The 12,842-nt window shown below is 37.8% G+C and overlaps 1 protein-coding gene and 1 pseudogene across 4 annotated transcripts; both read left to right on the top strand.

Annotated features, from left to right (window-relative positions):
* The first annotated feature begins 4,759 nt into the window (after positions 1 to 4,759).
* Positions 4,760 to 12,441, top strand: LOC18433738 (protein WHAT'S THIS FACTOR 9, mitochondrial). 4 transcript variants are annotated; one of them, XR_016046112.1, is made up of 3 exons: positions 4,760 to 5,181; positions 6,922 to 10,110; positions 11,912 to 12,441. XR_016046112.1 is itself a non-coding variant. In XM_088854121.1 (2 exons), exon 2 carries the CDS (start codon positions 7,090 to 7,092, stop codon positions 8,290 to 8,292), a length of 1,203 nt encoding a protein of 400 aa, XP_088710247.1. In that variant the 5' UTR covers positions 4,760 to 5,181; positions 6,922 to 7,089; the 3' UTR covers positions 8,293 to 10,361. The 4 variants fall into 4 exon arrangements, 1 of the variants encoding a protein (XP_088710247.1); XR_016046110.1 differs by having other exon boundaries at positions 11,883 to 12,441; XR_016046111.1 differs by having other exon boundaries at positions 11,869 to 12,441.
* LOC105420608 (pentatricopeptide repeat-containing protein At5g19020, mitochondrial pseudogene) lies at positions 8,764 to 10,361 on the top strand (annotated as a pseudogene).
* Positions 12,442 to 12,842: the final 401 nt, after the last annotated feature.

Here is a 12,842-nt window from a genome sequence, read left to right as displayed (position 1 = left end):
ATGTTATTCATATCCAGAGCACCTGTCGTATTCGAAACAAACTTCTATCAGTTGATTCATGGAAACCTTAGGATTATTCAAATCTTACCACGTGCACCTCTTACTAGGTCTGTTTTTGGGCATCCTACTTCATGCCTAGAACATGGGTGTTTTTCAACGCTTAGTTAATCTAGTGGGGTTTTCATTGACATTGATAGGGAAAGTTTAGTGGGCCCTGATCTCTCTTTCATCAGGGTCAACATTTTCAGATCAGCTTAGTTCAATTTTCCTTTGAATATCAATCCTTTTGCGGGTTCAGACCCTTTTGTTATTAAAGTTACTTTTGAGGATTCGAAGGCTCCTCCTTTAACCCACCATAAAGCTATTACTATAGATCATCCAGGAGCACCTTCTAAAGCACCATCTAAGCCCCACCAAGATGAAGATCTTTCTTGGGTGTAGGTCCTTAAGAAACTGAAAGCCAAACCTCAGTTCCCCCTTGCAGTAATTCTTGGCTTATCAATCAAAGCCCAACCCCAACATTCATTGGCGAAACATGCAATGGTGAAGCCTGTGACTCATCGGATCTTGCCTAAGACACGTGGTGGCAATGGATTTGGTGCTGGCTCTTCAAGATCCTACTATTCAACGACTTTTTCAAATACCCAAAAACAAGTCAAGTGGTGGAGACTCACAGGTCGTTACTTCTCAAGAGGATTTTTTGGACTCCATTACCTTCTGTTTCGGTCAGGGGTGCCCTGCCCAAGACAACCCTTCGTCATGCTGCCGCTACCTGTCTCACCAACTTCCCCTGCCTCTTCCCTTCCCCTTTTCTCCCTTTTGCATCCCCAAATCATCTCTATCTTCAGCCTCTGTCACTTCAGCCGCTGTCTCTCAAACCTCTACCCCCTCTCCTCTGTTGGTCCTTGATCTGCCCTCAAGGCGTATTGTTCCTTTTAAAGCCCCTGACCACCATTGGAATCGTTTGCTCTTCCTTTGCTCCCTTTCTGCTTTTGGACATCCACTCTTGCCCCATCTTTTCTTAATCATGATGTTCCACCATAAGTTGCTGCCTCCAAGGTTCCTAGATCTGCTCCTCTGGTCCCCAATCTTCCGGTGGTTGTCATCGACATTGAAGATTCCAAGCATGAAGAAGAGGCTATACCCGAAGGTCCCTTGCCTGCTGCGGCCCCCCTCTTCCTCTACTGCCACGCCACCTAAACAACACCCTTTTTAGCATCCCCCATCCAAATGCTCCTCCCCCCACCATTTTCCCTTCTATTTCTTCTCTACTGTTTGTGGTGGTGCAAAGGCATATCAGTGCCACCCCCATGCAAACCCACATCAGGCTTTTGCTCCCCCACACGCACCCTTGAAGTTCCTGTTGTTTCACTAGCCTATGCCAAGCTTCCATTATACTCTCTCTCTCTCTCTCTCTATACCTGGGGCATTTGCAGTTAGTAGTAGAGAGAATGGAGGAGGTGGTGGGCATTTAAGGAGAGGTCCCATCTCATTGTTGGTTTCATTCCTTGTTCCCTAAACATCTCGTGATGTCACCGTTGGTTGGGCTTTGTACTTGGTTTTTTGCAGCTCATTTCCGTGCTCGCTATATGGTGGCAACCAATGGTTTAAAAAACGGATCGGTGACCCGGATCGGGCTTCCAAAAAATCAATCCGAATCGGCGAATCGGCGATCTGGATCGAGAATCGGGTGAATCGGTCAGAATAAAACTTAAAAAAAATTCGAAATAATTATTAAAATTCATTATAAATATTGTTTTTTAGGAATTCAATAAAAAATGAGGGTACTCCATTAAGAATTTTCATGTTTTTGAATGAATATGCAAATATTGATATGTTCTTTCCCTGCATGAACCGCCATTCAGCATTTAATTTACAGTATTTCATGCTCATCCCTACACTGTTGTTGTTGGGACTCGATATGTGAATAATATGGCTGGGATAGGGTGGCCTCAGAATCATCATCTTTCTCATTTTCTCTTTGAATAATATGGATTAAAAAAAAAAAAAAACAAATTTTCAAAAAAATCGATCATGGATTAAAAAAAAAATAAAAAATTTTCAAAAAATTCTATCATGGATTACAAAAAAAAATTCGATCATGGATTAAAAAAAAAAAATCACAAATTTTCAAAAAATTCAATTATGGATTACATAAAATTCGATCATGGATTACATAAAATTCGATCATGGATTACATAAAATTCGATCATGGATTACAAAAAAAAACAAACAAAAAAAAACAAAAAATTCAATCGTGGATTACAAAAAAAGAAAAAAACAGTTCGATCATGGATTACAAAAAATTCAATCATGGATTACAAAAAACTCTCTCATGGGTTACAAAAAAAGCAAAAAACAAAAAATTCAATCATGGATTACAAAAAAAAAAACAAACATTTCGATCATGGATTACAAAAAAAAAACAAACATTTCGATCATGTATTACAAAACATTCGATCATGGATTACAAAAAATTCTATCATGGGTTACAAAAAAAAAAAAAAACCAAAAAAATCGATCATGGATTACAAGAAAAGAAAACAAACATTTCGATCATGGATTACAAAAAATTCTATTATGGGTTACAAAAAACCAAAAATTCGATCATGGATTACAAAAAAACAAAAACAATTCGATCATGGATTACAAAAAAATCGATCAAGTATTACAAAAAAATCTATCATGGATTACAAAAAAAAAAAAAAAAAAAAAAAAAAAAAAAAAAAAAAAAAAAAAAAGATTCCGTACTGGACTCGCCGCTTCCGTACAGTGAATCGGCGATTCACTGTACAGAATCGTCCGGTTCTCTCTAGAACCGGACGATTTCCGATTTTTTAGGCGATCCGGTCCCCTTTTCATGATTTCCGAGTCGAACCGGACGACTCAGCGTTTTTTAAAACACTGGTGGCTACATTAACTTTGGATTAATGCTGCCATAGGTATTATCGATGTTAGAGAGAGAGAGGGGGGCATCCTAGGACTGTGGGTGGTTGAAAGGAAGAGTGTTTGGTGTGTGTTTGAGAGAAAATTGTAGACATCATATACACGCCTCATTTGACATTTTTTCTTCCTTTCCTTTAACCTCAGAGTAACGGCCCTTTCCATTTCTTATCACCAGATCATCAACCCCAACTACCGCATGTGCGATAAGGTACAGAAATAAAGGACAAACTATGCAATCCTAATATATATGAAATTAATTATTCTTCAGTAATTATTAGTAAAATTTCAAATTTAATTTGTGAAATGGGCTTTTTCTAGCCCAGGCCCATGGGGGGTCCGACATAGGGGTGGCAATTGGGTCGGGTCGACTCGACGACCTGGCAGTGACCTAACCCTAGTCTTGGTCTAAGTTTCGGATCCGGTGGGTTGGATCCAGGTCCAAATCCCTAGATCCAAGTCAGATCTGAGTCAGGTTTTTTGTCCAGGTCTACCCAACCCAGACCCAACCTGAACATATCCCCCCAGACACACACACACACACATATATATATTTGAAGGAAAAATTTTATATAAAGATGAGGCTCTAAAAAATCAAATTAGAGCACACCTCAAAAATTTTACTAGAAGAGGTTGTTTTGATGCCAAAATATTCTCAAATTGATCATCTCTAAGATGCATGGATACGAGAAAAAAATGGATTTCAAGTTTTGGAAATAGTGCATCTTGTAATGCATTTTTTTACTGTCAATATTCAAGATTTTCAAATTTTCATAAATTTGTTAATCTACACTATTTTTCAAGCTTTAAATTTTATAATTAGAGATGAAAGTATATTTTAAGGTTACCACAAGGATTTCAAGTATTAAACCGTAAATCTCAACACTATTTGAAGGTGCGCTCTACTTTAACTGGTCAGAGCCTCGGGCCCTATACAAACGGTACCCGTATTTGAAATATATACATACACATATATGATTAATATGTATAGTATTTTTTGAACTATACAATATTTTGATAAATTTGCCTATATAAAGGCGCCTTACACGATGAGACTATTTAGCTTTCATACAATGAGGTCATAGGCATTGGATATAAAATTCAATAAATAAAAGTATGTTGCAAGATTCGAGATACTTTATTTTAGACTTTGTCCCCAAGCAATGATACATTCTCGAGCATATAATTTCAAATCTATTGGTCAATGATGACTGTGACCTCCCTATATATAAAAAAAATGGTCTAATTCTATATACTTCCATATTTATAATGTGTGTATTTGAAATATGTCTTTTGAATATTTTTCAAAAAAAAAAATTAGGTTCTCGACTCAAGCCCGAACCAGGTCAAGTTTTGGACCCGAAGTGTTGGGTCCAAGTCCAAAATTCTTGACCACGAGTAGGGTACAGGTCTAGGTTGACACATACCTGACCCAACCTATTGCCACCTCTAATCTAACTTCAACTTGGGTTGGTCATATTAGGACACCCATTGTAAGGACTGGGGGCCTTGGACCCATTCGACCCTAATGACCACTTTCTTCTTTTGGTAAAAAGTGAAGAAAGCAATGGGGTCCGCAATTTCAGTTTCATTTCAATGTATGCATTATGTGTTTTACCAGCCCAACGTGGCCCAAGTTTTCCATTTTCCCAGACCTAATAAAGAGTAATAAATATTAATTGGACAAATTGTTAAGGGCGTGTTTGATAACAAGAAGTGTCTTTCTAGAAGTGGGAACTTATTAATAAAGTTTGTGTTTCATGATTGATAAAAAAAAATAGCAGTTCAAATGAAAACTTCACGGTACTGTTCATCTTCCTATCTCGCGTGTAAAAAAAGTTCCGCAGAAAAGGTCCAAACTTAAAATTGGAACTTTATTTTAGAACTTCACCCCCGAACCATAGTTCTTCTTCTTCTCTTCTCTTCATTCCCATCTTCCCATCTTCAGCCATTGAGCACCTCTCTCTTCACAACACGACCCCTTCTCTTCATAGCACGAACCCCTCGCTTCTATGTGTTTAGCCGTTGAGCTACTCTTCTCTTCACAGCATGCCACTATCTCAGGCAGACTCCTCTCTTCACACGCAGCCCTCGCCAGATGTTTTTGAGCTCTGATCCTTGCTATTGATCTTGAGGCATTCTATTGACTCTTATTTTCTCTGTGTTATTGATATCTGTGTTTGTTCTTGAGCTCTTGAAACAAAGAGCTCTTATTCTCTCGGTGTTATTGATCTTGAGGTATTGAGTCTGATTTTCCTCATCTTTCTCTCTCTATCTCTTATTTGAGCTCTGATCCTTCCTACTGAGTGATCTGTGTTTTTCAACTTTTTCGAGGTATTTGCCCCCAACTGCCCTAACCACAGCGAATAGTATTGATGTGTTTTATTTAATAAAATAAGAGTGAATATCATACCTTTTATTTATGGTTTTACAAATTTTTTGCAACATCCCAATAGATCAGAGCTTACTTACAAAAAAATAGGGCCCAGTTTGTAATAAAATATGAGTCTTTTTTTTTGTATTTATTTGACAATTTTACAGATTTTTTGCAACAACCCAATAGATCAATGCTCAGTTACAAAAAAAAATAGAGCTCAGTTACAAATTGATTATTTAAAGAATTTGTAATAAAATCAAACTCTTTTTTTTTTTTTTATGTTTTTTTGGCCATTTTACAGATTTTTTGCAACAACCCAATAAATCAGAGCTCAGTTACAAGAAAACTACAGCTTAGTTACAAACTGATTATTCAAACAGTTTGCAATAAAAATCTGAGTCCTTTTTTTTTTTTTTTGTGTTTATTTTGCGATTTTATAGATTTTTCACAACAGCCCAATAGACTAGAGCTCAGCTACAAAAAAAATAGAGCTCAGTTACAAAATGATTATTCAAACAGTTTGTAATAAAATCTAAGTTTTTTTTTTTTGTGTTTATTTGGCGATTTTACATATTTTTCGCAACAACCCAATAAATCAGAGCTCAGTTACAAAAAAAAATAGAGGTCGATTACAAACTAATTATTCAAACAGTTTGTAATAAAATCGGAGTCCTTTTTTTTTTGTGTTTATTTGGTGATTTTACAGATTTTTTACAACGGCCCAATAGATGAGACCTCAGTTACAAAAAAATAATAGAGCTGAGTTACAAACTGATTATTCAAATGGTTTATAATAAAATCTGAGTTCTTTCTTTCTTTTCTTTCTTCTTCTTTTTTTTTTTTTTTTTTTTTTTTTTTTTTTTTTTTTTTTGTATTTGGCTATTTTACAGATTTTTCTCAATAAAAAAATTAATCTATTTGCATGCATATGGCGAGGGAGGGATAAAAAAAAAAAAAGATTATAAAAAAATATGGGCGAAGCGTGAGAGGGAGAGTTAATGTATTTGCATATGTATTGATTTGGGAGAGAATAAACGAGGAGAAACGTAGGAGGAACAGAGAAAGACTGAGTAAATTAAAAAAAAAGAGTGCAAGATTCAAAAGGGAGAGAAATAAAATTAAAAAGGCTAAAACCATTATAAATAAGTTCGAGCCAACCGTGAAAGTAGAAAAGAAGCAAACTATTAAAGTTGGATGTACAGTAAATCAACCAGACAAGTTTATTATACGGTAATATGTTTTTTATTTTTATTTGGGATTGTATACTGTTAAGACCGTTTACTTATAAGAAGGTCATAAATACCTTAAGCCATCCGATTTCAGATTGGACAATTAAGTTGTATCATCAAATTGAAAAAAATATTTTTTTTTAAATTTTAAATTTAATCGATGATATTTTGAAGTAGTCGATGACACATTTTTAACTAATTGATTTGAATTCCAACAGAAAATAAAATAAAATAAAATAATCGTGACCAAAACAAGTGGTCTATTCGTATACTTTTCCCCCCTTTTTTTTTTTTGATTCTACACTTTTATTTAAAAAATTAAACTCTCCCAATTATGTCATTTTTTACAGTTCTCGCTCGTTCATTTTGCAGGTAATGTAAAAGCTCATCAGAGAAGAGAGAACACTGAAGAGGGAGGAGAAAGAGGCCTCTATGAGTTCTTTATATCTTTGTTTCCCATACGATTTTCTCTCTCTATGACTTCGATCATGATGAGACAATGGACCTTCTCTTTCTCGCACTAACCCAACTTACCACACCATGTTCAGAAGAAGACCATTTGTCCATCTCTTTCTCACTCGTCCATCATCACAACCATGTAATTACCAGCAAAGGTTTTCTCTTGTAAACATAAAGCTGAAATGGGTAAAAGACCCAGTTCTTGACACAGTGGTCGCCGTGGAGAAGGACCTCAAAGCTGTGTGCGAGCTCAAGGACATGATTTGCAGGCACGCCGATGGCTGCTTGCCCATCTACCAACTCTCGAAGAGGCGCAGGCAAATGGGTATCGAAATTAGGGTTTCGAGGTTCATGAGAAGGTACCCCACCATCTTCCATGAATTCATTCGCCATCAAAATGGGTGCCCACTCCACTGTTTCAAGCTGACCCAAGAGGCTCGGTGCCTGCACGAGGAGGAGCAGAGATGCCAAGAGGTTAGTGAGGAAGGCACAGTACAGAGGCTCTGCAAATTGCTCATGCTCACAAAGAAAAGGACTCTCCCTCTCCAAACCATTGATCAGCTGAAATGGGACATGGGTTTGTTCCGGGACTACGACCTCAGCTTAATACCAAGGTACCCCCAACTCTTCCAATTCGTTAAGCTCGAAGATGATCGAATTGGGCTCGAGCTTTCACATTGGGATTGCAGGCTCGCAGTCTCACAGTTGGAGAGGAATTGTGGCGAGAGGTGTTCCGAAGGGGACACGAGGGCTTTGGCTTTCGCTATAAAATTTACGCGGGGATTCGGTCTCAGAAAGAAATGCATGGATTGGTTGAGAGAGTGGCAGAGGCTTCCCTACACTTCGCCTTATGTTGATGCATCGCATCTCAATCCGAGAACAGATGAGTCTGAGAAGAGAATTGTTGGGGTATTCCATGAACTGCTTTACCTCACAATCGGGAGGAAGACGGAAAGGAAGAATTTGAGCAATCTGAGAAAGCCATTGGGGCTCCCTCAAAAATTCACCAAGGTTTTCGAGAGGCACCCGGGCATATTTTATATTTCTCAGAAGAGTGACACACACACTGTAATTCTCAGAGAAGCCTTTGATGCCCACCAATTAATTGAGAAGCACCCACTTGTTGGAATTAGAGAGAAGTATATAGAAATGATGAAGACTGGGTTTTTGAATAAGAGCAGAGGGTTGTATAAGAAGGAACTGAGAGATGGACATTGGTATGATCAGGGGTTAGTGGAAATGGAGGCTAATCAGGAAGAAACCATGGATGCTTTTTCTGAATGATTTGTTATCATCGGTTTCTATGATATGTTATGTAGACATGGTTACTTACGATAGCATCTGATACAAATATGAGCGATATAGGTGCTAATCCAAAAATCAGCCTTTCAAAAACAACAAACAAAAGCGATTTTCAGTAAAGGGGACGTGCGATTCTAAGGGACATTAAGAATCTATTATTAGACCTCAAGAATAAATGTTGACAATACAAGTCTAAGCCTCTTCCCCAGGGATCCCATGTGGTAACCCCAGGAGAGCCGTCGACTCCAACTATCATCCAGGGGGATGCTCATTTCTGGTTACACACGTACAGAGAGGGCCAGCGATGCACTTCACCTCTTTCGAGAATTGTCGCTTGCCGGTGAGCCTGCAATGAGCTTGTTCCAGTGAGTACACTCTCGGCATGTGCCGACTTCGTGGCACTCGATCAGGGGAAGTGGATCCACACAGACATTGCGAGTGACACGAGGATGTATGCAAAATGTTGTGAATGAAACGGTGGTGGCCGCTCTTATTGATATGTATGCAAAATGTGGGGAGATAAGAACCGCTCTTCAAGTTTTTGAGGAGAGCTCTAAGCAGATGGCCTCACCTTGGAATTCTGCCATCAGCGGACTTGCCACACATGGGTGTGCTAGTGATACACTTGACCTTTTCTCACGGATGGAAATGGCAAGTGTCCCAAGCGATATAACTTTTGTTGCTGTGCTCAATGCTTGCAGCCAGGCAGGTTTGGTGTCTGAGGGGCAAAGGTATTTTGAGTTGATGAGGAGTTAGTATGGCTTGGTACCCACAATTAAGCACTATGGTTGCATGGTGGACCTTTTATGACATGCAGCCTTCTGAAAGAGGCCAAAGAGCTCATATAAAAAATGCCCATGAAGCCCGATGCTGCTATATGGGGTGTGCTTTACTCAGTGCTTGTAGAATTCATGGCGATACAGTTTTCGCTGAACAAGTTGGAAGAGAGCTTATTGAGTGTGCTCCACTTCATACTGGTTGTCATGTTCTCTTGCCAAATATATATTCATCTTCTGGTCGATGGACAGATGCGAAAGATGTGAGGGCCTTGATCGAACACATTGGGGGTGAAGAAGATTCCAGGTTGTACATCCATAGAATTGAAGGGTACATTTGATCAATTTCTTGTTGGTGATCGATTGCATCCCCAAACTAGGGAGATATACTCGTTCCTGAATGAGATGTTGAGTAGGTTAAGGACAGCAGGTTATTTACCCGAGAGTACAGAGGTGTTGATGGACTTGGCTGAGGAAGATAACGAGACTACTCTTTCTTGGCATAGTGAGAAGTTGGCAATTGCTTTTGGGTTGATCAACACCCCACCGGGGACCCCAATTCGCATCGTGAAGAACCTTTGCTCAGAATGTCACAATGCCACAAAGTTCATTTCCAAGGTGTATGAACGAGAAATAGTTGTGAGGGATCGTGCTAGATTTCATCATTTCAAGGATGGATCTTGCTCTTGTAAGGACTATTGGTAGCAAATGAAAGAATCAGTGGAAACTTCAGCAAAATGGTGCATTGGGCACACTTTCATCTACCTACTTACTAGCTTATTTGAGATTTATACAATTCCATATACAGGGAGGAATGTGGATAACCCTGTCAAGACCACACAGATTAAGTAATGCTCTACTGGAGCTGTAGCATACAGAGCCAAACAGCAGGGGACATGCTCAGTTTTTTTTTTAGTTTTTGATGGATTTCCACATTGAGTTGAAGTCCTGGATCCCTCCCTTTGAAAAGCACCATGCCTTTAAGAATATCATCATCGTTCGAGCCTTATCACAACTATTTGGGGTAAGCTAAATGAATTCCCTTCTGCCATTCTGCTCTGTCTAAGGGCCATATCCTGAATCAGTCAATGTCTATGTCACCATATCTTCTCCTACTACTTCCATTAATTTCCTTTAAGAATATTTAGAACCAAATAGATTCAGAGTAATATCAGTCCAAATTATCATGCTAAAGCTTTTTGTATATAACGTTTCAATTTCAGCTTTCTATTGATTCCCAACATTTTAATGAAATGAAAGGAAAAAATCTTTAAATTGGCTTGGGTCTCATTTGTTGAGATATTTCCTATCCTACGATGCCTTTACCTTTTATTGAACTAAATGAACTAATTTTGCAAAGATTTATTTGTTAATTGATTGTGACGGAGCGGACTGCTGAGATTATCCTTTCATTTTATTTCTTTTGGTGGCTCATAAGAGTGAAAAGGTGTAACATCTGTTTTCTGCAAGTAAATTGAGTCCAAACCATTTCTGTGCAATCTGAATAAGAAGCACCATCTGTGTGCAAATTTTGGCTGCTGGAGAAGCTCTTCCCCCTGCCTTAGATAATGGTCACTGTACGCTGCAGTCAATCACTATATGAGCAACTGATATCTTGCGACATGATAAATTATTGAAACCTGAAAATAATTTGTTTGCTATATTTAGAGCATATGTATATTAGTTAGTTTCAAGGGAAAAATAGTTGAGGAGCTTAAATTCTGTTGGGTGTGAAGGAATCATGTGCTGGAAATTGTACACTGTTTTAAGTAACCATCACATGGCTGGTAGTTGTGCACTGTTTCTTGGTAGTTCTCCTTTCTTTTGGTTGAAAGTAGGATATTGGTTGAAAGTAGGATAATCTCTCAGTTTTTTTTGTAGAACTTGAGCATTTGTGCTTCTCTTTTCTACTGGTACTTCTCTTATCAGCTGCCTGCACTTCTGTCGAAGTTAAGTGGTTATTTTCTTGCATCTACATATCTATACAAGTTGACAATCTTACAGCTATTTGAATTGCTCCTAATCTTGTCATTTATGATAGGATAGGTGATTGTCACTTCTCTAACAAAATTTCTTTGCTGGTCTTATCTCCTCACCTGATATCCTGTGCGCAGGAACGAACTGATTTGTTCACTAAGGCCATGCCTTGAGATAATTGTCATTGTTATTTTTCAATTAACATTTCATTGAAGAGTTATCTTTCATTGTTCGAGTAACAATCTCTCCCATTGGATTTACATTTCATTGAAGAGTTATCTTTCATTGTTCGAGTAACAATCTCTCCCATTGGATTTACATTTCATTGAAGAGTTATCTTTCATTGTTCGAGTAACAATCTCTCCCATTGGATTTACATTTCATTGAAGAGTTATCTTTCATTGTTCGAGTAACAAGCTCCCCTGTTGGATTTCTGTCACAGTACCATCCAACAAACTATTGACATGTTGTTACAATGTGTATGTATGTATGCAACAAATGTTTCTCTATGACTTTTTAGAATGGCTCTCTGTCTGTAATTCTGTATACTTTGCAGTAGGCTTCTTTTGTTGATCTATTTTAAGCACATTTTAGTACTTCTATCCCGAATTATTTGTGTATAATCACAACACTGAAGTTGCATGATTTGGTATTATTCATTTTTGCAACTCTCTTGCTGATTGACTCTCAACCAGTTTCTTTCATTTGTTTGAGCTTCCGGATGATATTCAATTGCCTATGAAACCTGCGTTTCCAGATCACCAATTTAGCCTACTTCAGTTCAATTTTTTTTTCTTATACCCAGTTTGTAAATAACAGAAGAGGTTCACATTTGTACGCGAGTGTAGGCTCAATGCTCAAATTTGGACATTGGTGGGGCCTCTTTTAGTGATAAGCTCAATAGCATTTTGTAATCTACTGGATGGGAGAATTTTTTAATCTACTGGATGGGAGCATTTTGGAATCTACTGGATGGGAGCAGTTAACTTATCATCACTACTCTTACATTTGAGGTTGCTTGACAACTATGCCTTTTGCGAGTAACTTTCTATGGATTTGAGTTTTGTGGAAAAAAGAACTGTTTTCTGTATGCCGATGTTCAATGTTGTTTGGGTTTGGAATGGTGCAAAGGGTCTTGAAAAGTTGGTATCCTGTACTGTGGTTGAGCTGGACGAGCGAGCTCAGGACGGATCTCTCTTGCTTGATTACCAGTCAATTGCAGAAAACCGGTATGCTACTATGGCATCTGGAGTGTTAGTGATGTAACATAAATGTATAATTTTTATTTTTAGGGATTCACTCATGAATATGCACTTTTGTACCTGTATTGACAAGGGATCTGAAATTTTTTTCCAATTAACATAGTTCAAAGAAAGTACTTGTGGTTCTGACATGCACATTTTCACTTTTCGCGTCCTTTATTTTGATATTTTGCTTCATAGGTATGGTAGATTGGGAATTCAACTGTTAAAAATCGGAATACTTTTCAGGATTGGATATATGTTTTGCTTTTCTTATCTCTTTTCATTCCATTCTTGAGTGTTAAAAATCGGAATACTTTTCAGGATTGGATATATGTTTTGCTTTTCTTATCTCTTTTCATTTCCATTCTTGATGGTCAGCTATGTTATTTTTACCTGTGACTACTTTCTCTGTTGCTAGACAATTGAACAATGATGCTCTACAATTTCAAATTTTCTTCTTTTTTTTTCTTTTTCAATTTCTTCCAACATGTTTCACTGTCTACATTGTGATTTTTTGATTGAGGACTAGCATAGA

The sequence above is a fragment of the Amborella trichopoda genome, chromosome 12 (assembly GCF_054954075.1).
Source record: "Amborella trichopoda isolate Santa Cruz 75 chromosome 12, AtrichopodaSantaCruz75HAP2 v2.0, whole genome shotgun sequence".
NCBI classification, from domain to species: domain Eukaryota; kingdom Viridiplantae; phylum Streptophyta; class Magnoliopsida; order Amborellales; family Amborellaceae; genus Amborella; species Amborella trichopoda.
The sequence above is the reverse complement of the archived record's forward strand: the minus strand, read 5'-3'. Positions and strand labels throughout refer to the sequence as shown.

Coding starts and splice junctions, on each gene's coding strand:
- LOC18433738 (XM_088854121.1), top strand. CDS start 7,090: ATGTTCAGAAGAAGACCATTTGTCCATCTCTTTCTCACTCGTCCATCA.